Below are 23,891 nucleotides of genomic sequence, written 5' to 3' on the forward strand. Positions count from 1 at the left end.
CGCTAAGAAGGCAATAGATAAGGGAGTTTAAAGTTCAAGGAAAACAGATGCAATTTGGGGAGCCAGTGGTCCTTAAGACCACATGACTGGCAGGACTCACCTAGGCAGAGTGTAGCTGGTTGGGGGAGCGCCTGGCTGGAGGCCTGAGTCACTCTGACACCCCAAGGCTGAGCAGGGGCTTCAGGAGGACCAGGAGGATGGCCTGGAAGTCAAGACTACTGCCCAGTCTGTAAACATGATGGTTTCAAAGATTATTTAATGCTGTGAGAAAATGCTCACCACAGGTTACACCGTGTGGGGGGTGAGGGGGGATCGGCATATGAAACACAATGTTAACGGCTGTCTGTTTTCTGTACCTGGTGGTAGTTGAAGCTTATTGTTCTTTTCTCCTTTACAGTTTTCCGTGTCTTCTGAATTCTCAACATTGAACATGTGTTGCTTTTATAAATATTCTTAGCCAAACACATTTGAAAACAAATATTGGAAAGTGGTTTTTGCTGCTCAGAGAGGACTCCAGCCTAATTCTACCTCAAACGTGTGCCTACAAGAGGACACTTCGATCCTTCTCACCCACTGTGGGTGCCATGGAAGGGAGGCAGTCCCGCCTCACTCCGGGGGCCTTCAGAAGGGTTTTTGGTCAGTTAGAAGCATCCTGGAGTGGGGAAAGACCAGTCAAATGTTCAAGGTCGTCCTGACGCCAAGCAGGCCCTATCTCAAGAGCTGCTGAGCTGGCAGCAGGGACAGACAAACTGGTAGATGGACAGAACGGTTTCATTAAAAACGGTTCATTAAAAAACAGTTTATTAGCATCTGTGCTGCCCAGTGCGAGTGAAGAGCGGCCCCCTTCCCAGGTGCCCCGGCCTCCCAACCTGAACCTACGGAGAGCAGCTCTGCGCTGGGTCCCTGCGAGGCAATGTCCTTGCTCCTCTGACTCCAGTCCCATTGCTCCTGGCCAGGGGTTAAGCTCCACCTCGAGATGCCATAGGGATGGTCTCCCCTGAGTGACTGTCGCCTCCAGCATCTGAGAAGAAGCCTCCGCTCCCAGGGGCCGGAGCCACGTCCACCTGGATGACACCATGCACCTGGGAGAGCTGGGGGCTGTCCAAGCTGGCGATGAGCTGGCGGGGGCCTGGTCGCACAGGCACAAACTTCTGGTGCAGCGTCACTGTCTCGTTGCCCCCAATGTCCCTATGGGCAAAGATAGAGTCATGGACCTGGGTGACTGGGGGTGGAGTGGGGAGGAAGGACTGTTGGGGCTGCCAGGAAGGAAGGAGCAGAAGGTGGAGCCCTTTGGGCATTTCTGGACTCAGCTGGAATCGCCACACCAGTGGCCGGGATGAAGCCGGAGCCCCAAGGCCTCCTTGCCCTCGCCTCTGCATAGCCAGGTCAGTGGCCACCCACCGAGCTGCCTGAGCTGGAAATCTTCCCGTCATCTGTCATCCAGGGATCCATCCCTCCCTCCCCACCGCCACAAACACCTGGACAAAGACTGCATGTTGTGTCCCCCACCTCTCCATCGCCAATGCTCCTGCCCTAACCAGACCAGCCGCCCCATCTCATCTGGGGGTTCCAGGACCAAGGAAACTTTAAAATGAGACCGGGGCTCAACGCAGTGTTGCCAAATAATTTCAGTTTTGCCAAGAAAGAAAGTGGAAGATAATTAATCAGCCTCTGCAATATAATCACCTTACCAAAGAGGAAGGAGCATCTTTAATACCTCCAAACACTGGAAAGATGTTATCTCAGAGAAAAAGGAAAGTCCTTCCCAAGAATACACAATTGGCATCTTTAAAGGGACAACTGTATGTGTGTGTGTGTGTGTGTGTGTGTGTGTGTGTGAGAGAGAGAGAGAGAGAGAGAGAGATACATGTGTACATGTGCACACATACATACTATGGTGTCGTCATTTCCCCCCTTCTCCATGGACCTCTGGAAATTTAGTCCCAGACCCTCCCTCTGGGAATCACAATTTCACTAGCCTTCCAACTGGCCTCCTTGCCTCCTAATGTCCTATCTTATTTTCCCACTCTAGTTTCTAGTCACTTGGAGGTGAACTGAATCCGTCAAGGGTCTGGCTTCCTCGGTGCTTCTGGGATGAGACGGCAGCTCCCTAACCCGACATGCAGGCTCACTCTGACTCAGCCCCGCCTGCAAGGCCTCATCATCCCCCACCATTCCTCCTGCCCACCAGCCCCAACAATGAGCTCCTTCCCCTCCCCGAACTCACCTCTGTTTTCATGCTTTGCTCCTGGGCTGGCTCCAGGCCCAGCTCACACCACCCCTTGAGCACCTCCTGCCCTCAGGGAAGTGAACCTTGTCCTGCTCTGAGCTCCTGCAGTAATCGGCCTGTGCACTGTATACACTGAACACGATTGCATTTCTATCACACCTGCTTGTGCCTGTTAGCATCTGTCCTTTCCTGCCTCTGCCTGAACCCTTGCCTCTGGCCCCCTCTTCAATCCAAGCCTGCCTTGGGGGATCCACTCTGGAGCCGGACTTTGTGCAGACATCTCAGTCTTCTAAGGGAAAGAGCCAACACCCCAACTTCAAAGATGGGCTCTCCTTGGGGCAAAACATTTAGCTTGGAGCCTGCTTCCAAAGGGCTGCCCTGGACCACATTGGACTCTTTCTTCTACCGCTGTTAGCTGTGTGGTTTAGGACAAATTATTAAACTTCTGACTCTCACTTTTTGGTCTGTAAAATGGGAATGAATATAAAATGAGGGGGTGGAATCAGATGGCCTTGAAGGTGACTCTAAGCTCCACAAAGGAGGGAATAAGTGGAAGGCAGGGAGATATAGATGGTCTCCCCATTAAGTTACAGACCTAATTTCTAGACTTATTATAATATATAACTAGACATTAAGTCTATAACTTAACAGGTAGGCTATACTGTGGCCAGTTACAAATTTGCATTTTTAACTCATGCCCATTTTTCCAGAGATACAAACTTCAAGCTGTTTAGGCTCAGGTTAGCCTTCAACACTGTACTTAATTCATACTAGAATTGAACTGTACTAGATCGGAATACAGCCTTTACTTGTAAACGTTATTTCTAAGAGAAATTGCTTTTCAGCTTCCAGCTAGGAATGTCAAGATCTCTCCCAGCCCCGGCCTCAGTGTCAGGCAAGACCTGACACACCCAGGTCTGCTGGTTGAAGTTGAGCGCATCAGCTGCTACAGCTGGAATGGGCCTGAAACAGTGCAGGTAATGAAACCAGCTCTCTGACAAGGACACCAGAAATTAGACATCCAAATGAGCATCGTGCTTCACTTATGGATTGGTTCAATCACGTTATCAAGCCTTGAAACGAATTTAAAAACTCCTCTCAGATTTGTCTTCAGAGCCACGGAAAACCACACGTACACCACGTCTGTCTTTCTCTCCCTCTCCCTGACACGCGCCGGGTGCATCCTGTTCCTCCCTCACAGCCGAACCTCATTTCTGATGGAAAAGGGCACACTACCCACCTTTTCCACCTACCTTCTTAATTAGTCTTAGCTTTGAATGGCTTCAGGCTGTTTCTCCAAAGTCAAGTCTACCCCAGAAGGCCACCCTTAAGGACATTCTAGAGAATATGATTCAGGCTGTGGAGCAAATTCCCCAGAAGGGTTTGGAATAGACTTCAGCCTCCCCTGGTGACTGGCTTGGCGGTGAGTGACAACAGCCATCTGGAGGAGTAAGTTTGGAATGTTTATTAAGTGGCCAGTCACCCCACTGGGTGGCACACCTATGCTTAATGGGGTTTCCATACCACAGCCTTTGATGTGCAAACGAGAGCAAAGTAATATCTATCTTGGAATCTAATATATCTGAACCAACAGCCCAGGGACTTCCCCCTTCTCAATTGCTCTGTAGACCCCCGCCTGGGCTTGCAGCAGAGAAGAGCCACAGAATGTCTAAGGAGGACCTCCCTTGAGAAACCATCATCCAACCTTCTCATTTACTGGAGAGAAGACTAGGGCCTTTAAGGTGGGGGGTGGGGGGAGGGGGGTGGGGGGGGATGGGGGTGTCACACAAGCCCCACAGCTACAGAGCGGGGCTGGATCTCCCCATGCTCAGCACAGGGGTCCTCTTTTTACTCCCAGGCAGGGGCAAGAATCAAAGATGTGGTGGAGTTGCTGAGGACAGTCCAGCTCCGGGGAGCCCTCTGAACAGGGGAAACCCTCGTCATCTGCAGGTGAGAGATGGCCACAAGAGTGAGCTCACTGGGAGCCCCAAGGTGCACAGTCTAAGCTGCTGGACACTCTTGCAAGGTGAAATGGGGAAGGCACTCCTTTGTGGCATATCACGTCACGCAGGGTCAAGGTGGGGCAAGGCTCAGGATAGCAACCTTTCAGCTTTGACCTATTGGCAAAAGCGGGAGCCACCACTGGGCGGAGTCTGCTATATGTCCGGGGAAGGAAGAGGCAGGGCGGGCAGGGACCCTCTGCTTCCCCCACCCAACCCCTCCACAGGGGCCATCCCTTTCCCTCAGGCACTCTTTGTCAAAAGAGGAAAACACCTGCCCCCGTCACCAGAAGTCTGATCTTAAAGGTCAGCCAGCCTCTGGCCTTCTCTGCTTTCCCTCTGTGCTATTCCAGGGAGGGTCACAGCAGCATGTGTGGCTCTGTGTCAGAGATGACAGCCCAGGCCTAGGCACACAAGCGCTGGGTGTGCCCTCCCTGGGTGCAGAGCCTCTCTGAGCCCGGGGTGAGGCCCAGGTGGGCTGGCAGAGGACCTACGGGACAGGGCCCTCTCCTTGGGAACCGCTGCTCGAGCCCTCCTGGCACAAACGAAGCCACAGGCCTGAGAGCCTGCGTGTTGGGTGGGCCATGGTGGGAAGAGCAGAGTCTGCCCCTTACGGGCTGGGAGACCTCATGAGACACGGCCACCAGCTTCCCTGTCATAAAGCGGAGGTGACGGTAGCAATAATCAAAGTAAGAACTACCAACAGAGGCTCACGTTGTGCCAAGCCCAACACCAGATGCTTTATGTGCATAGCTCACCGAATTCTCACAACCGCCCTTGGAGCCAGGGATGGTTGCTATCCCCACTTTCCAGCTGAGAAAACAGGCTTAAAGAAGATAAGTCACTTGCCCAAGGGCACATAGCTAGTGAATGTTGGAGCTGAGACTTGAGCCTAAGTTTTCAGGATCCCAAAGCTTTGCTTTTAATCATACGATGCTCTCTAATGTACTTTAAAGGGTTTTTTGTGGTCTGCAAATGGGATAATAATCCTGAAGTGCCTGGTCAATTCCTGAGTGGCGGGCGCATGTTAGTGATGAGCTGCTACGGATTCCTAGGTGAAGTGTTGGTTCCGCAGCGGGACAGTGAGGAAGGACAGGCCCCGCACTAGGCACATGGCGGGTCTTAAATGCTGCTCCCACTGAACTAAGTTAGAAGGCCTTGCTGGCTGGCTCCAGGCTGCTGTGTTGGGTCCTGACTGACTACTGTCCTGACCCAAGACAGGAAGCAATGTGGGACCCCTGGCAGTCTGGGAGAGCAGAAAAGGGCAGGGGTGGGGGCGGGGAGAGGCCAGACTCACCCCACATTGAGGATCTTGGGTCTCTGTAGCCCGGAGCCCTCAAGCCGGAAGACGACATTGGTGAGGGTTATAGGCAGCGGGTTCTTGAAGACAATCTGTACTTCGCACTCCTGACCAACCACGGCTGCCCCCAACAACTAAGAGAAAAAGAGACACCCCCCTCCGCATCAGAGACCCTGGCCAAATACAAGGGAATCATACACTCCACCAGAGAGGGGAAAATTCCAGAATCAAAACCTCCCCCCAAGTCCCACATGGGCACCCCGGAGAAGAATGGGGCTCCGCGGATGCCAGAGAAGAAACTCCCACCCACTCCCCCACTGAAGCATCTGCAGGATTGGGAATAGGAGATCTGATTTTACAGGGGAGGACATTGGGACCCAAGAGCCCACAGCCAGTCCCTGACCTTCTCCGGAACTGGTGGCCAGGCTTAGCGTCCTCTCCCCTCCCCCTCCGACTTCCCTCAGCCCCAGGGCATCCCTCGTGCCCAGCCCGGCAGGCTGCACTCACGGTGAGAGAAAGGTCAGGGGTGCGCAGACGGAAGGTGTGCTGCTTGGCCAGCACCTGCCCGTTCTCCTTGACGTGGCCCGAGACGTTGAGCAGCATGGACCCCTGATCTACGAGGTGGGGCCGGTATTCCTTGTAGGCCACGGGCATGGACACACGGTCCGCTGGGGAGAAGAGGCAAGGTGTCACCTAGGCCCGCTCGCCCAGACATGGCCTCCTGGGGCCTCCATGTCCACAGCCCGGGGTGCCTGGCCATCAGCGGGGCAGGGTGGGAAAGGAGCACTCACAGGCCCCTGGCGCCAGCACCACTTCTTTCTTGCTCTCCTTGAAGACAGACCCGGTGACACCGGTGTAGAAGGTGACCGAGAGGTAGAGGTGCAGCTTCACGGTGCGGCGGCTGCTGCTGCGATTGGTCAGCACCACGCAGACGGTCAGGTCCTGCCCCATCACCGCGTCCTGTGCCTCCACCTGCATCGCCACATCCTCTGCTGAGTCACGCGTGGAGTACACGTTGGGTTTGCTGCCATGGGCGGCTGCTGTCTCCACTGCCTTCCGCTCTGCTTCCGAGCCTGAGGGTTGAGGGTAAGGGTGAGGTTACAGCCACTGCCGGAGCGGGCAAGTGCTCAGTGGGAACCCTTGGTGTGGGCCAGAGCTGGCCAGGTTCGGAGAACGGTACCTTCTGGGTGTTTATAAATGTGGGTGACATCATCTCGCATGTTGGATCCAATGGCCTTTGTTATGATGAGCGTACCAATGGCCTTCTCTTCCACATACACGATCTTAAAGCTGCCATCATCCTGTCGCTGCCAGTAAACTTTGTCACTGTTGACCTGTTGGGGGATTGTGGGGGGTGTGAGCCAAGAATGAGATAACCAGAGGGTCTGAGGCTGGGCCTGACCCTCTGCTCCCCCCTCCCCCACCACTGACCCCCCCCCTCCACCCACTGCCTTCCCCTGAACCTAGGAGCTGCAGGGAGAGCTGGATCCAAGGGTTAGGAACTTCCTGGCACAGCCAACCTGGGAGACTTTCCAAGCTGAGCCAGATGAGGCCAGAGAGAAGGGAAGAAGTTGGGAGGCTCCTTGCAGTGCATTCTGGCATTAATAACAGTAATCCCTTATGCTCATTCACGGACTTTATGACTTATAAAGCAGATTCATACCCATTATTTCTTTTGATCCTGAGTACAGGAAGCACAGCGGCCATTATTATCACCCTTTTACAGTTGAGGAAACCTAGACTCTAAATGAGTGACTTTCCCAAGGTCACACAGCTACTCGGTCAGCGGTGAAGTCAGGACCAGAGAACCGAGGCCTGACACTTGTGCTCTGGTCTCTCCAGACCACCCAAGAAGGCACCTGGAACACAGTCCTCACCTCGGCAAAAATGAAGGGCGTGTCGTATTTCATGTATACCAGGCCATTCTTGATGGACTCCACAGAGCAGGGGCCGCAGCAGAAGATGCCTAGGGGACCAGGACAGAGGTGAGAGATCCCAGGAGGCTGAGGGGATCCTCTGATCCTAGGGAGAGGCCCACCCACCCAAACCCTGGTGCCTTAGGTCAGCTGCCACCTGGTCCAACCCAGGGAAGGAACACAAAGAAAAGCACAGTTCCATTTGGCTTCAGTCAACAAGGGTGAGGCCAAACGCGGGACAAGCCGGCCTTGATAACCAAGTTATCAACACATCTTTCCTCTACTGGGCGAAGCTGGATATCAACTGTGACCCCTAGAAGTCAGGAAACCCATCCTGCATCAAGACAAACCCAGACCCCAGGGTAACTCTGTTTACTGGCTGGGAAAGCAGCCACCATTCCAGAAAGATCCAGAACAAACCCTCAGCTCTACAGCCTGCAGTGTGTCCTCTCTGTGGGGAGGTGAGAGGGGAGCTGGTGGGAAATAGATTCTTCTCTTGGCATGCTTGGAGGGTTTTCTGGAGGAGATGGGCTGACAAGGAAAAGGCTTGACAAGAGAGGGCACAAAACAGGAAGTGAGGGCCACCCAACAGGAAAGATTCTTAGAAAACACCTAACTATGGTTTCCTTTTACAGATAGGGACATAGGCTCAGGGAAGCCAAATAGATGTCAAGATCTGCAAGACAGTCAGACAAAGAAAGAATGGAAGAAGCTACTATTTACTGAAGAGCTACTCTGTTCCAGGCATGCTGCTATCCTCTCTGATATATGATGATCTCACTTAATTCCCTCAACAACCCCATCTGGTATATATTATCCCCATATTATAGAGAAGTGATCAAGCTAGAATCAGACCTGGGTCTGGCTGGCCTCAGAACCCCTGCCTGCTGTCCACCCCGTTACTTCCCAGAGTGGGGACAGGAGCTCAGATCCCCCAGTATCCCGGGCCAGGCCGTTCCAGCATCATGGGCAGTGCCTGGCTGCACAAGGCAGGGGGCACCGTTCACAGACATGATTGAGAGGGAGGAATGCAGGCGAGGCAAGGGCTATCTGGCGTGGGGTGAGGAAGGGAGAGGTGGGGAGGAAGGCAGCAGGAGGGGCAGGCCAGCTGCCTGGTGCTGGAATGTAAAGGTGGAAGTGGACAGCTGTTTGAGAACAGCGCGTACAGCAGGTCTGGTGTTCGAGGGAATGTGTGTGCTGTGGAAAAGACATCAGCAGGTCATGCCATCAGTGATGATCTCTTAGGGCTCGGTTATGGGGCCTAGTTTCTTCCTCTGACCTATCCGAACTCTGGCATTTTCCATCCTGTACACACAACTCATAACGAGCAACAGAACAGACAAGAGAAGAACTTGGTGAAAGTCAGAATGCATAAAGGGAGTCAAGGCCTGGTGAGACTCTGCTGCTAACCTGATGCCCCTTGCCCTGGAGAAAGTCACTCTACCTCTCTGGGCCACCCCTTCTCATGTGTCCCACAAGGGCCTGCAGTGGTCCTAAACCCAGCTCATCTTCAGCGTCACCAAGGGAGCTTTCAAAAATGTAGATCTAGGGGCGCCTGGGTGTGGCTCACTGGGTTAAGTGTCCAACTCTTGAGTTTGGCACAGGTCGTAATCTTCCAGTTCATGAGTTCAAGCCCTGCATTGAGCTCTGTGCTGACAGTATGGAGCCTGCTTGGGATTCTCTCTCTCTCTCTCTCTCTCTCTCTCTCTCTCTCTCTCTGCCCTTCCCCTGCTCATACTCTCTCTCAAAATAAATAAATAAATAAATAAATAAATAAATAAATAAATAAATAAATAAGTACATCTATCCCTGGAATGTCTGAAATGTCAGGTCTGGGGTGGGACCTAGACATTTACTCAAACAAAACAAAACGGGGACGTCTAGGTGCCTCAGTCAATTAAGTGTCTGACTCTTGATTTCAGCTCAGGTCATGATCTCACTGTTTGTGAGTTTTAAGCCCTGTGTCAGGCTCTGGGCTGATAGAGCAGAGCCTGCTTGGGACTCTCTCTCCCTCTCTCCCTGCCCCTCCCTGCTTCTCTCTCTCTCAAAAATAAATAAGCATTTAGGGGCATCTGGGTGGCTTAGTCAGTTATGCATCCAATTTCAGCTCAGGTCATTCATGATCCCCCAATTAGTGGGTTCGAGCCCCACGTTGGGCTCTGTGCTGACAGCTCAGAGCCTGAAGCCTGCTTTGGATTCTGTGTCCCCTCTCTCTTGTCCCTCCCTCACTCACACTCTGTCTCTCTCTCCCCCCAAAATAAACATATAAATAAATAAATAAATAAATAAATAAATAAATAAATAAATATTTAAAAAAAGAAAGAAATAAATAAAACCAGAAACATCCTGAGAGAGAATAGGGAAATTTTATATTTTATCTTATTCAATTCTGTACTTCCCCCCAACTTCCAAACATGTACTACTTATGATAATGACCTTTTTTAACTTAAAAAAGATAGATAAATAAAATGGTCCTTCGATTAATTACCCCCAGGATGTGTAAGTAAAAGAGCAAAGGAGAAGAGCAGGTGTGCTAGGGAGGAAAAGCTCTCACCAAATTTTCCTACATCTTTTGCCTTTTGAGCCATCTGAATATATTAGTCATTGTAAATAAAGAAGATTTAGGCAAATAGAGAGTTATGCGGAAAGGCAAAAATAGTGAAAGGCTGGACAGTGATCCCATTGGTGAGCCTGTTTAAAGAAACACTGGGGTCTATAATAAACTTCAAGAAAATAAACTGAATGTGTAACATCTCTAAAAAAAAAAAGAAGAAGAAGAAGAAAAGAAACATGGGGGTTAAAGGGCCAGGTTCTACCGCCCAGATGGTGCTGACACTTGGGGCTTGTTACCCAGGTTGAGAGATGGGGATGGGGCCAAGGGGGGCACAGGAGCCAGGTGGGGCCCATCTCACCGCTGCTGGTTTCCTGGGGTGTGGCATCCACCACCTGCCACCCACCAAAGCCAGAGGGAAGATCTGGCCTCTTCATCCAGCAGTCGTTCCACACGTGGAAGTTCCTGGATGGACACGGAGGGAGGGCTGGGTCTGAGCAGCCTGCCCAGGGCCTCCCTGTGCCCTCAGTGTCCAAGTCTTGGTCACCATCCCTTGGTCACCAAGGATGGGCAGCCCAGCCCTGGCCCCAGCCTCACCAAACAGAATCATGGTTCAGGTGCTCGAGAGGCTTCATATTCTCGTCAAAGTAGATGTCCATGGTGAGGGATGTGTCTGTGTCATGTGCCGAGTTGAAATTGGTGACAGTGCGGGTAGCCAGGCCCAAGCAACGCAGCACTATGGAGGAGCCAGGGTTAGAGGTCAGAGCCCCGGTAGGAGTGGGGTGGTGGACAGGTGAGGTATCACGTGAGGAATAGCAGGGGGACAAGGGCTACTGGGTTGCCAAGCTGGGTCAGGGCTCAGGAGGCCTTTGGGCCAGGGAGCGTTGGGGGTTAGAGGAAGCCAGGCCACCTGCCTGGCCTTGTCCCTGCCCAGTGCTTCTCCCTCCTCTCCCCTAGGCCTCCCTAGGTAGTTAACACTAATTAATGCTAATTAAGGTCAGCCTACCATCCACCCCCCCACCTGTCCCTGTACTGTAGCCACTGCTGGGTGGGGTTCTGGTTTCCTTCCCTCTTCCTTGTAGGGCCCAGGCAGCTCCTGTCCCAGTCCCTCCACTACCTGTTGTGGTCACACCGGCGAAGACCCAGCACTGGCCATAGGGGACGGAATAGCCTGTGCGTAGGTAGCTGAGTAGGATCTCCACGCTGCCCACCCAAGCTGATGGGTTGGTGCCTCGGGAGTAATCACCAGACCAGTTTCCAATCAGGACCCCATTGTCATCCAAGGAGTTCACCTGCCCAGGACAGGATGGAGTTGGGTGGAGTTGAGGGAGAGGCTCAGGGCCTTCCATGTAGTCCCCAGCCCTGCCCCTGCCACCACCCCTTACCCCTAAATGCCTCAGAATGTAGCCAACCTGAGCCCCGCCCAGGCCTCCCAAAGACATCTGCCCCCCCCTCCACTCCCTACCCCCCCACTGCCGGATCTGACACAGTAATGTGAATCCTGGGTGTGCCAAGTTTTGGGTTTGGCCCTACATTCCACAAGAGCTGGGACAGAAGCCAGAAAGGGTAGGGTGGGGCCAGGCAAGGAGAAGAGAGAGAGTGAGACCCCTCCTACAATACCCTTTGCAAGGGCAGGACAGGGCTGAGTTCCTGGAGAAATCAGAAAGGGCAGGAGCAGGGGGCAGGGAAGGTGGGAGGCAGGAGGCAGACACGTCATAGCACTCAGAGACGTGCGGGTGCTCACCATGGCAGAGATGACCCGGGAGACACTGACCGGGTCCCCGCGGCCTCCATATGGCATGCCCCGCCTGTCTAGGATGTACAGGCAGGCATCCAGCACTCCATGGTCAAACTGGAGGGAGGGAGGGCAGAGGTGACCCTTAGGTCAGCACGCGCTTCCTCACCCCACCCCACCTGCCTCTTACTTCCCCAAGTGCACATGGCCCTGGCCAGCCATACCTGCCCATAGTTCCAGGTCCGCTCGCCAATCTGCGCTTCAGTCCCATAGTAAATTCTCCCGGATTCATTAAGCACGTACTCCTGTCGCCAATCCTCATGCTCCACGTACACGATGTCCTCTGTGTCCCCAAAACACATATGCCTGGTCCCCTCTAGACCCCTCCCTGGGCCCCACCTGCCCCTGGGCCAACTCTAGAGGACTCCTGTACACAGAGCAGGAGTTGGGGACACCCCTAGCCCGACAGCACTTCTCCCTGGAAGGTCAGAGGGAGCATGACAGAAATGGTGGGAGGAAGGTGGCTGTAACCAGGGCCCTGGAGAGGTGAGGCCATGTGACCTTGGGTGGCCACCATTCTACACCGGAGCTAGGTCCCCTCACCTGAACAATAGAAGGCCGGCTTCTACTAGGCACATAGGCACCTAGCCAGATTCGAGGAAGGGGAGCTCTGAGCCCCCCTCCTTCCTGTCCACGCCCTGCTCCTGACTCCAGCAGGCTCACCTGGACACCATGGATTGAAGAGGATGTAGATCTCGTTGTGGGGGTCAAAAGGCAACAGGAACTCGCCAGCCTCTGAACGTGTGCGGACCGTGAATTGAAACTTGCCGATGATGGCGTTGGGGGAGGTGTGGACACGTAGGTCCAGATTCTGCCCACTGGCCTTGGTCACCTGGGCTTTCCAGCCTCCGCTGCCCCCCTTCCCCACTGGGATGATCACGTGCGTGCCCTTCCCCACCTCGGGGCTGTTTCCTGGAGCAGGAGAAGCAGCAATTAGCTGGTGAGGCTTCTCTGAGGGGAGATAGAGCCTTGGACTTCTCCCAGCCCAACCCAGAATGTGTATGACACACATCGGTGTGTGTGTGTCCCTGAGTTGGGCCATCACCTTAGTCTGTGACAGACTCTGAAAGCAGCTCTGTCCCCACCCGATGCTTGCCCACATGCCAGGGCAGAGCAGTCCAACATCCCAAACCTGTTCCCCTGACCCTGAACTCAGAGGTGGGTAGAAGAGACAAGGCCACTGCCACCGTCTGCCTGCCTGCCTGTCCCAGTGCCTGGGCTGGAGGGGCAGAGCTGCCCTGGCTGGGTCCGGATGCCCCTTACCCCCTGGTGAAAGGGCAGCCCAGATCCTGAAGGCCAACCCTGCCTACCCCCTGGGGCTGAAGCTTCCAGAGCCTTGAACATCCCTGGTGGCAGTGGTGGGGGTACCTGGGAAATTAGAGGCTGGGGTGGGCACGGCTAGGCCTTAATCAAAGGGTATGAGGAGTCGCCCGCCCCCGGCAGCAGCATAATCACCAGCCTGGGCAGTCAACGGCCACTAAGCAACGCGGTGAGAAAGGCACCTGCCCTGGGTCATGGGGACAGAGAGACAGAGTTGGACAGAGAGGAGAGAGCCAGCCACACCCTGGGGAAGGAGAACAGACCCAGAAAGAAAGACACACAGAGGCAGCAGCAATGAAGGAGTAGCTAAAGCAAGCACCTGAAGAGAAAGTATTTTGAGACAGACGCCCCAGGAGCCCTGAAGAGGGTGAGCTTAGGAACATGGGACACCAAGACCCTCCCTGAGACACACTCCTGTGCTTGCACCTGTCTTGTCTGGCAGAGGTGAGAAGTGGGGTGAGGGTAGGAGCTTACAGATGTCCCTCTGATCCTAATACCAGGGCTGGAGGCCCTGCTAGCCAGCACTCCCCAATTCTTGGGCTTTCACCCTCCCCACTGCAGGCCCCACTGACCGATAAGCAGCTCCAGGGCAACATGATCAGAGGACTCATAGGGCCGAGAGAGGTGGAGGACCATGTCGAAAGGCTGCCCACGGCGTAAAATCAGCTCGTCGTACTCAAACTCATCTGTGTGGTGCTCTCGGCGATTCTGGTCCGAGCGTGAACTCAGCAGATCCACACCGGTCACCACCAGCATGCCCTCTGCAAGGCCACAGCTCTGGGTCAGCGAGGCCCCATGGGAAGCCCAGGCCCCCAGAGATGTCAGGATGAGTCTCAGGCCCCATTAAGGCCTTTCAGCTCTCAGATAAGGTGGCTAGGAGAGCCTCACCTCTGATGGTGCCGTCTCCAGCTGCGTTCACACCACTGGCCCGGGAGCCAGGCCGGCGGGAATCTGAGCCCCGGGAGTCTGGTCTTCGACCCCCAGAGCTGGACCCTCGACCCCTGCCAGACCCTCGGTCTCCGTGGGGCTCAGGTCCCCAGTCAGCATCTGTTTCATTTCGGCATGAGCAGCAGCCGCAGCAGCGAGCCCAGAAGGAACGGCCTCCTCGACGAGATCGTCTGTCCGGCTCCGGCTCCGGCTCTGGAGAAGGTGTGGTGGGGGGCTGCCAAGGGTTCCCGCCCCAGCGGCCCACATCTGAACGAGGACCGTCCATCATGCCTGTGTGGAAGAGGTAGGGAGGCTCTTATCACCCACTCAGACTTCCTGTACTCAGAACGCCCCAGCTGGCCCACCCAGAAGCCCTCCATCTGGAGAGCTGGTTGGAGAGCCCAACCAGATAACTGAGATGATCTGATCTTGCCCCAGAGATTCCCCCAGACCCATCCAGGGACCCTCCCCAAAGACTCCCTTCAGACTCACCTAGAGAAACTTCCCACACTGCAGAGAAATCTTTCCCCTCTTACCCCCACAGCCACATTCACCAAACTAGATGACCCACTGAGAAACCTGCTCTTAAGGGCCCATCCCAGAAATGAGTAGACACTTGTCACAGCCTCGGGACCCAGGGCACAGACCATCCCCAAAACCCGCTCCCTCCCACCTGCCAGCTACTCTGCCTAGAGGTCCATGAAGCTGCCTGCCTCTAGAACCCATTCTTGGCAGAGATCCCCCACCCAAGGCTCCTTGTAGGAGATGGGCAGGTGATATGCAGGATTTGGGGTCCTTGGCATTCCCACGTTAGGTCAAACACCCACACGGAGTGGCGGGTGCTGCGGGTTTAGGAGCCCGACGTCCCTGGGGCGCGGAGCCTGGGCGTCGGGGGCAGCCTGACCTGGGCTGGCAGGCTCCGGCTGGCCCACACCTCACCTTGCCGGGGCCTGCCAGAGCCTCACCTGGCGGCTGTGGTGGCGACAGCAGGGCTGAGTCCGGCAGCCGGGCTGGGACAGGTTGGGACCGCTGGGACCCAGGACGGTCGAGGAGGCACGAGTGGAAGGTGTGGGATGGGCAGGTAAGTGGTTTATGAGGGGGGAGGGCGGAGCCAAGCTGCAGGGAAGGGGAAGCCTGATTGCTTCATCCCCTCACTGTGGGGAAGAGGCCGGGCCTCTGGGGGCTGTCTCCAGAGGTAGGGGCGGGAAAGGAGACCTGGCCGCATCCCCTTTCCCCTTTCGAGGAACTGTGGAAATGAACCAAAGCGGGGCGGGGCCGGGGTCTGTCAGGATTCAAAGCTGTGGTGAAAGTGGAAGGCCTTGTGAGACTGCCCCCACGGACAGACCCCACTCCAGGCTGGTTCCTGCCAGACCAGTGCACAAGGGGCCCCCTCTCCTGGGTGAGAAGACCCCACAGCTGTGGGGCAGAGTGTCCCTTCACCCAAGCCCCTAGGCAGCGGGCCCCCTGTTCCCAAGCTCACATTGCCTGCCTCTGCTCCCATAAGACCCTGGGTCCCTCTGCCTCCGCCAGGGTCTGGTACAGCCTGGGCCAGGCTCAGCCCTGTGAAACTGGCCCATGGGCCTGGTCCTGCCCAGGGAGGTCCTGGGATCCGAAGCTGCAGACTGGTGACATCAGCAGCCAGGCCCTCAGACTGGCTCCACCAGCCAGCCCCTGACCTGCCGGCTCTACCAGATCCTCTGATCCCCCCCACCCATCTGTCCTTCCTTCTTCCTCCAGCTGCTTCACAACCCTTGGCATGAATGAACTGCCCCCAGCTTCCTGTGTCCCTACAAGCTTGGGATTGGCAGGGGCGGGGGGATGGGGTGGGGAGTGAGGGTCAGAGTAGGAGCAATTTCTTGTTTTCTGCCCCCAGCCTGGGAGCTTGAGGAAGGTTTGGGCCCTCACTCTGAGGCTCAGGTGGGAAGTGAGGCCCTCTCCCCAGGCTGCAGACTACCCCTTTTCTCTCAGAGAGGGGTGGCTGGTCAGCTGGAGTCCAGGATTCTCCAACTTGGAATTCTTCCCAGAAATCCTGACCAACCGGCTCCAGGCACCTGCCCTGTGTGTATCCCAACTCCACCCTGGCACTGGAGGAACACCAGGGATGCCACTGAGGGAACCCTAAGGCAAAGAGGAGGTCAGACATCTCTGGGAGGCTCTCCTGAAAGTTCTTTAGGAAGGTTGGGGCCATTTCTTGGGGTCTCTTCCCTCCATCCTGCTGTTGTCCTTGCTCTGCCCATAGGCCACTGAAGAGAAGACAGTGAAAACAGGGTTGGCAAGAAGACACATGGAAACCGACTAGAGGAGAGGCTGAACTTGGTGATGCATCAGGCAGGGAGGGGCCTTGGGGAATGGGGACTGAGACTCCAGGACCTGGCAGGGAGCTCTCCACACCCACAGTGACCTTTCCCTGTCTAGCTCCAAACCCCTGACCTGGCAGAGGGTCTGTCCCCACCTCTAACACCCGCAAAGGACACACAAGTAAAAATCAAAATCCCAGGCAGGCAGGTCAGCCAAAGGGCTTTGTTGAGGGGCTGTATGTATCACCATGAACATGGGAAGGGGCAGGGCCCTAAGGGACCGGATGTGTGTGAACATTTCCCAGGGAACCAGAAAAGTACCTTGTCACTCTCTCTTTTGTTTTGGTCTTCTTCCCCACCTAGCCAGATTTGACTCAGTGCCCTAACCCCTGAGCCGCTCCCCTCTCCTCCCTCTAGGAGGCTCAAGTGCCTTGGGGCTCTAAAGTCAGGACAAGGGGTGTGTAAAGCAGGGCACCATGGGAACAGATACCCAGTTCGGTACCTCGGGAGCTGAGGCCAGTCTTGACCTATCATCCCATATCAATACAGAAGAACGGACACAAGCAGAATCCCAGACCAAGGTGCAGAGACAGCTTTGGTGGTTTCCTCATCAGTACAGTGGGCCTCACCATCTCATCCCTAAGCACTTGTGAGGGTCAGCTGAGATATAGTACTTTCGAGGGCTGTTCAACCGCAGAATGCTACTCATGAGGATCGATACTATAGTCACCAGAGGGCGGAGCAAAGGCACCCTGACCAGCTCCTCGTGGGAACAGCCCTCTCAGCTGTAGTGAATGAGCCGGGGCACAGAGGGCATCTGGAAAGGGCAGGAGTCATGGGAGAAACTTTTATGAGTCCTTCTAGTTGGCGACTTATGGCTGCTTTGTAGCCCAGCCCCAACCAGAACCTGGACCCAAACTCGATTGCAGCCCCAGCCCCAACCAGAAGGTAAACTCTAATACAGCCCTTGCATTTAAGGCATCTGGGGCAAATTCTGCCCCAGAACAGAGACTCTGGTTCCCCATGGGAGGAAACACCAGGACCGAGCATGAAATGAAAGGGCGAGGATGAGGTGACACACCCTAACTCTCTCCTTTCCTCTTCCAAAATAGGTGGCAGTAGTAATGGTGGTGGCGGTGGTGGCGGTGGCGGCAGCATAGCAGCCTGGGGGGCCTCTCCATTGTTTATTCAGTCCCAATAAGTTAAAGAACAGGGGTGGGGAAGGATCTCCTAGGTGAGGATGCTGTTAACTGAAGGCAACAGCTCGGCCAGGTGCTCAGAGATGCCCGCTGCTTGGCACAGGGGGTTGCCCTGCAGGTCAAGGAGGACCAGCCTGGGGCAGGAGGCAAGAGGCTGGAGCGCTGTGGGCTGCTGGAGGCCTTGGGCAGAAGAGTCAAGGAAAATGAGGCACGTTCCCCCAGATCCACGAGCTCCCGTGTTATCTATTCCTGTTCTCCCTCAAGACCAGGGGCTGCTGCCTGGTGGTCTGGCTGGCAGGCATCTTGCACACTTCCCTGGAGGGAATAAGACTATAGACTGCAAACACCTGCCCATGGGGCCAGGCCAGAAGCCCAAGAAGCAGGCCAGATGTGGTACGAGAAGGAGCGGTGGGCTATGGCCAACAAGAAAGCTAGCTCTGGCTTCAGGGACATCCATGACTCAACAATGGCCAAGGGTTGCTGAGTGGAAATGCAGGCCAAGGGTTGCTTTAATTTCCAATTTTTTTAAAAGTAGGCTCCACACCCAACATGGGGCTTGAACTCATGACCCCAAGATCAAGTGTCTCGTGCTCTACCAACTGAGCCAGCCAGGTGCCCCTAACTTCCAGTTTTTAAGTAGAATCAGAATTCTCAAGTTTTTAAATATGAAGCTTCCTGATTTTTAAAGTATCATGGGGTACCCAAGAACATCTGGAGGCTGCTGATTTATGAACTCTGGCTTGAGGAAGTCACTTCTACCCTGCAAAACGACCAGTGCAAGTCAATGATGGCCCACACAGCCCCAAGCTATCCTCTCTCCTTAGCTTAGACCACCAGTGGCCCCTCTCCCACCCACCCTGCTTGCTGTCTGTCCCTTCCCAGCCCGGCAGCTCACCCTACCCGCTGTCTGAAAGGCACCCAGAAAGAAGGATACGGTTGTTGCACAGTGAGAGCTCCTGTAGTCGGGGCAGGTTGGTGACACCATCCAGGGACTCTATGGCATTATCATTGGCCTGAAGGACCTGGGGAGCAGGGAGGGCAGGGAAGACAAGGCCAGGCAGGCAGCTGTCAGCCTGGGACTGGTACAAGCAAGTAGGGAGCCTGGGGTGATCGGCTTACAGTGCAAGGAAAGGCTCCTGGGGAAGTCTAGGTGACCGAGGCAGAGAAGGCACAGGGTCATTTGCAGGGGCTGGGAGGATCTGGACACCTCTTTGTAGGGTGGGCAGACTTCTGAGGTGGAGAAAAGGGAAGAGGGCCACCCAGGACAGTGGTGACGGAGTGCTTTACCTCAAGGCAGCGCAGGGCAGCCAGGGCAGGGGGCAGGGCTCGGAGACGATTGTGTGACAGGTCAAGATGAGTGACCAAGAGCAGCTGTTCCAGATGGCAGAGTACTGTCAGATCCTGAGGAGGGGAATGAGATACCCGATGAGGCTTGGGGGAGGGGCCTCAGCCATTGGTCACAAGGCACTGACCCTCTGTGTTCCACACAGGCCCCTGGCGAGGAGAGGACGGGTAAGCTTACCTTACAACCACCCCCCCCCCGACAGTATACACTCCCCATCAAGCACATGGGACAGACAGGGGTGCAGGGGTGGGGTGGCCAGTGAATGGATGGGGAGAGGCAGCCTTCGGCAGGGACAGGAAATGCAGGAGGGTGCTGGGGTGGGCACAGACACTGGCAGGAGCGGGACTGCTGCGGCTGGGGGATCAGTCTCGTGGCAGGGGAGGCGGGCTGCGAGGACATGCTGAAGCCGCTGTGTTGGGAATACTGGCTGGGAAAGACCCCAAAGAGAGGAAACACAGAGTCTGGGAAGTTTGTCAAACATCTCCAGAAACTACTCAGGCTTTAGGTGCCGCGGCCTGCTCCAGGGAGGGAAGCATCGGAGTGAGTGGGGGTGAGTGAGGGCTCGCTCTGAGGGAAGAAGGAAGATGTGACCGGTCCCGAAGAAGGGACGGCACCAAGAGGCCCTGATGACTCAGGATTTGAAACTGCGTAATAAGAATGATGGGGCAAGTGACGGAAAACAAGGCCAGGAAGAACAGGCTTGAAGGAAGAGGAGTTCAATCTCGGCTAAGAAAAAAGTCCAGAAAGGCACCTGAGACTGGGGCCAAAGCCATGGGTTTGGTGAGACCAGACGGAGGGCCTCAGCTGAGCCCATGGAGAAGACACAAGAGCTGGCCAGGGGATGAGGAGGAAGGGAGGGCCAGCAAGGCGAGGGCCCGGGGAAGGTGTGCACAGCAGTCCCTACCTTGTGACCCAGGTGCAGCACGCGCACCTCAGCATACTCCATCTTGAGCACACTGTTCTCCAGCAAGAACTTGCTGCGTAGGTCATCCAAGTACGCTGCCCGCATCGGGTCCACGGCCTGGCGGGGACGGGGAAGGTGAGCAAGGCCCGTCAGTTGTCTTCCTGCGGCCCACCAGGCCTCCCCCTTACCTATTCCTCCAGGTCCAACTTGCCTTGAGGGTCTGGAAGTACTGGAGCGTCTCTTTCTCATACAGCAGAGGATCCAGTGCCCGCATCAGCAGGATGATAGTGAGCAGGCACCCTGAGGAGGGGAGGGGGGAGGACTGTCTCTTCTAGATCCCCTGCTCCCATCTCTTGAGACCCTTCCTGCTCTCCCCAAGAGGCCTTCCTGGAAAGGGGCCTCCTTAGAGGAGCAGGACCTTGGGGAATGGGGCCTCACACTTATTCTCCGGCTCCAGCTCCTGCAGCTCCTTACAGGATTCAAGTTCGGACTGTAGCACCGTGGACTTCTCCACCGACAGCTCACACCTGAGGATGAGCAAGGCAGGGGATGGGATGGCGTCCACTCAGGGTGCTAGCCACCCCCAGTATCCAGTCTGAGACCATATGCCTGAGCCTCCAGCCTCCCGCCCCAGAGTCCAGACCCCCTCTCCTTGTCTGTGTGCTTCCCTGTCATCACCTGAAAAGCTGCTCATCCGTGGCGGAGTCCCGGCACCAGCCCTCCTGGCGGCCTGAGAGAAGGAATGGGTGGTAGAAGGGGGCAACCATGAGAGGAGGAGAGGGACAGGGATACTGCTGCGAGGGGATAAAAATGTAGAGCTTGTGTCACCTTTTAAAAGCACACACTCCTTGTGGGCATCGCCTTCTGTCCAAATGACACGAAATGTATGCTGGGGCAATTGGTCATTGAGGGAGGCAGCAGGCAAGTCACAGAGCTGGGAGCACCAGGTTAAGGAAATGCTCGAGCCTCACCACTTTTCTGACTATCCCACTCCAGCCCCACTCCAGTCCCCCACTCTGCCCCATCAATCCTGGGATACCCAGACGTGGCTAGGCCGGTTCCTGCCATCTGGGGTCCTCCACTCCACAGCCAGGGGTGACTCATCAACCAAGAGCAGCAAGGTCTCTGTCCTGGACCCCACCTGGCCCAGGAGACAAAGAGAGACCCGTCAGCCCCAACAGCACCGGGCCCACATCCATGATGCTCTCCGGCAAAAGCTGCAGGACTCACTAGGAGGGGCCGAGAGAAGGAGACAGTCAGACAGGCCTCATCCCGGCTCACGTGCAGGCAGCGCAGGGCATCCTGGGGGTCAGCTGGGGGGGGAGACACAACCTCAGGTCTCCTTAAATCCTCTTCCATTCCTTCCAAGCCCTAAACACCCAGCCTCTTTCCCCACTGCTCACCTCGTCCCAGGAGCCAGCGGTGATAGAACCAGGCACTCTGATCATTGGGGTCGGTGAAAAAGGCATTCTGTACCAGCTCCAGCTCTGCAGGGGCCAAGGAGGCACAGGATCCTGGTGGGCTCCTGGCCGCCCCAACATCCCACCCTCACCCAGGAGTACCTCCAGCCCTCAGTTTCAACTATCTGTGGGCCTTGCATAGCGGCTACATATATCAGCTGTATCTTTCCCACTGCAGAGGGATTGACTCTTATGTACCCCCAAAGCCAGGCACAAAGTAGGTGCTCAGTAAGCCCAAGTAGCAGGTTCAGGAACAGGGTTAGGCATCAAGGCTGGAAAGCAATCACTGCAGAGTCCTCCCCAGCACCCTCTGACCCTCCTTACCTTTGAGTAGCACATCCTCAGGGAGGCGTCCCTGTGGTCCAGAGTCTGGCGGGGGGTGCAGCTGGGGCAAGAGACAGGAGCGGTAATGCCAAGAGGAGTAGTTGGAAAAGTTTCGGGTGATGAGACTGTCAGTGAAGGCTAGCTCCTCTGCAGGGGGTACGGCTGCCTGTGCAGCCACAAACCGCCGGTAGTCCCAGCAGTGAACTAGGAAGAAGGGTGACAGCACATCTCAGAAGTCGGGCAAGAGGAGCTTCATAGCTAGAATCCCCAGAGTTCCCTTGGAGGCCCTTAAAAACACCTCTGTGTGTTCTACAGAGCATGCATTTGTCTCCAGCATCCCTTCTGCCATCAGCTCAGTGGGCCTGTCCTGGTCATCCCTCCCAACTCTGGGCTTTACTGAGGCCCCCCAGGACCACGAGGTGGGACACAATCAGTAGGCACGTACAGTTCCGCTCATCGACCTCGAGGAAGCGGGCACATAACTCCAGCTCCCGGGCCCAGTTGGGCTCTGGCAGGCGGCCCAGCAGCCAGCAGCGGTGGTGCCAGGTACCATAGGACTTGGGGTTCACCCGCAGGCAACTCTCCAGGAAGCCCAGTTCTGTTTTCACCAGAGAAGCCAACTCCTCAGGGGACCTGCACTCAAAGGGAAATGGGGCTCAGGGCCCTACAACACCCAATCTCAGTTCACTCCTGACTTTCTGCACTCAGCCCTCCACTCCCCTCTGCCTATGCTCCTGGCTGTCCCATTCTTCCTCCATCACTGGACCTGGGCAGGTGAGGGCTAATGCCATCTTCCTGGGGCCCTTAACTCCTACGCACTTTTGGGCCTCCAGCTGCTGAAGCACCTCTCGTCGACAGTTCCAGAGGGTGGCAAAGTCAGGATTGGCTCCCAGAATCTGGCTTGTCAGTTCCAGGACAGACTCATCCAGCTCACCAGCCTGGCGCTTAGAAGGCAGGCAGCAGGGTCAGAGATCATAGGCAAATAACAAATAGAACTACTGAATATTCTCGGAATGCCTTTCTATACAATTGGTAGCATGCAGAACGCTTTATGGGTTTACGTGTATTCTCTCATTTAATTTTCACAACAACCTTATGCAGTAAGCCCCATTTTACAGATGAACAAACTGAAACTTAAAGAAATTCAGTAACCTGCCCAAGATCACATAGCTTGTAAGTGACAGAACCCACATATGCAGCCAGGCAGTCCAACTCTAAGGCCCAGCTCTTGGCCTCTGTGCTATCCTAAGAGGGCCACCTGGTAAAGGGGCTACCTCTGAGGGCCCCACCTTCTGGAAGACAGTCTGGGTGGCTGACTGGTATAGCTTCAGCTTCTGCTCCCGCTCTAGCCTTTTGGCTTCCGCCTGCTCTTCCGATGTCTTCACCTTCAGGCGCCCGTGCTACAGGGATGAACGGGTTGGAAGGGCGCAGGCTGCCTTGCAGGGGCTGACCCACCGAAACCCCCAATGCGGAACCCCAGGTTTATACAGGGCAACGGAGGCAACGCCACGCGGGGCACGGGCATGGGGAGGTGAGGGGCTTTGCTCACAGTTCTCACCATGGTGCCGGCTCAGGGTTCAGGACCGGGGAGGGGTCCCTTGGAAGCCTGAGAAACCTGGGAAAAAAGTGTCAATCATGGGAGCCCCGCCCCCGATAGCCCCGCCCCCAGCTATTCCCCCGGAAGCCGCACGCGAGCCTCGGAGGAGACCCCTGCGGTGTGAAAGGGTCGGGGAAGAGCAGCGCCCGTCCTGGAGAAGCGCTCACCCACACTGGGATTCGTACCCGTGCCGCCCTGCCCACAGCCCGATCTTCCGGGACCGGACCCGATCCAGGGCAGTGAAGCAATAGGGACGACTCCGCGCCTAGAGAGTGCCGCTACCCGCCCACCCCACAGATCCCAGACACTCCCGCCCCGCGCGGGCCGACCCACCTGCGCCGAGGGGAGGCGTGGGGGACGCTAAGCTGCCGCGCCTGCCACGGAGTCCGGGCGCAGGCTAGAGCGGCACCACGCCCGGTCTCTTCAAGGCGCAGCGCCCTCTGCAGGCGTGGAGAGGGGCCGGTGGCGGAGTAGGCGGGCTCGGTAGACGCGTGCGCCGGTGCTCTCTAGAAAGGCTAAATCCCTGTTTTACTTCTTGTGTTTACGAGTGCGCGTGCGCAATGGCGCGCGCAAGCAGTAGGGGCTGCAATTTCAGTCAGCTGGTAGAACTGCAGTCTAGTTGCATAAGTTTTTTCTACAGCCGGGAACTCACGCACTAGCCATCCTGCTGACCTCATTCTGGCCACTGGCCATCTAGTTGCCACGTCTAACTGGTGGAGTTTCCTG

The 23,891-nt window shown here is 55.8% G+C and overlaps 2 protein-coding genes across 6 annotated transcripts; both read right to left on the reverse strand.

Annotated features, from left to right (window-relative positions):
- Window positions 1-784: 784 nt before the first annotated feature.
- On the reverse strand, window positions 785-15,749 carry TGM1 (transglutaminase 1). 2 transcript variants are annotated; one of them, XM_043555910.1, is made up of 15 exons: window positions 14,944-15,749; window positions 14,001-14,330; window positions 13,685-13,873; window positions 12,456-12,704; window positions 11,957-12,075; window positions 11,742-11,849; window positions 11,115-11,289; window positions 10,595-10,733; window positions 10,359-10,462; window positions 7,408-7,496; window positions 6,711-6,864; window positions 6,322-6,603; window positions 6,038-6,198; window positions 5,528-5,664; window positions 785-1,188 (listed from the first exon to the last, which is right to left on the reverse strand). In XM_043555910.1, exons 2-15 carry the CDS (start codon window positions 14,326-14,328, stop codon window positions 960-962), a joined length of 2,463 nt encoding a protein of 820 aa, XP_043411845.1. In that variant the 5' UTR covers window positions 14,329-14,330; window positions 14,944-15,749; the 3' UTR covers window positions 785-959. The 2 variants fall into 2 exon arrangements, with proteins under 2 accessions (XP_043411845.1, XP_043411844.1); XM_043555909.1 differs by having other exon boundaries at window positions 15,005-15,747.
- A 1,757-nt stretch (window positions 15,750-17,506) lies between these two features.
- Window positions 17,507-23,725, reverse strand: RABGGTA (Rab geranylgeranyltransferase subunit alpha). Of its 4 annotated transcripts, none has more exons than XM_043555915.1 (17): window positions 23,499-23,725; window positions 23,127-23,183; window positions 22,858-22,968; window positions 22,388-22,512; window positions 22,014-22,201; window positions 21,569-21,772; window positions 21,188-21,271; window positions 21,015-21,097; window positions 20,824-20,925; window positions 20,613-20,718; window positions 20,463-20,514; window positions 20,223-20,311; window positions 19,996-20,084; window positions 19,785-19,901; window positions 18,823-18,936; window positions 18,470-18,557; window positions 17,507-17,715 (listed from the first exon to the last, which is right to left on the reverse strand). In XM_043555915.1, the coding sequence occupies exons 2-17, from the start codon at window positions 23,127-23,129 to the stop codon at window positions 17,567-17,569; spliced, it is 1,704 nt and encodes a 567-aa protein (XP_043411850.1). In that variant the 5' UTR covers window positions 23,130-23,183; window positions 23,499-23,725; the 3' UTR covers window positions 17,507-17,566. The 4 variants fall into 4 exon arrangements, with proteins under 4 accessions (XP_043411850.1, XP_043411849.1, XP_043411851.1 ...); XM_043555914.1 differs by having other exon boundaries at window positions 23,118-23,183; window positions 23,499-23,624; XM_043555916.1 differs by having other exon boundaries at window positions 23,351-23,502.
- Window positions 23,726-23,891: the final 166 nt, after the last annotated feature.

This window comes from Prionailurus bengalensis, chromosome B3, assembly GCF_016509475.1.
Source record: "Prionailurus bengalensis isolate Pbe53 chromosome B3, Fcat_Pben_1.1_paternal_pri, whole genome shotgun sequence".
Taxonomy (NCBI): domain Eukaryota; kingdom Metazoa; phylum Chordata; class Mammalia; order Carnivora; family Felidae; genus Prionailurus; species Prionailurus bengalensis.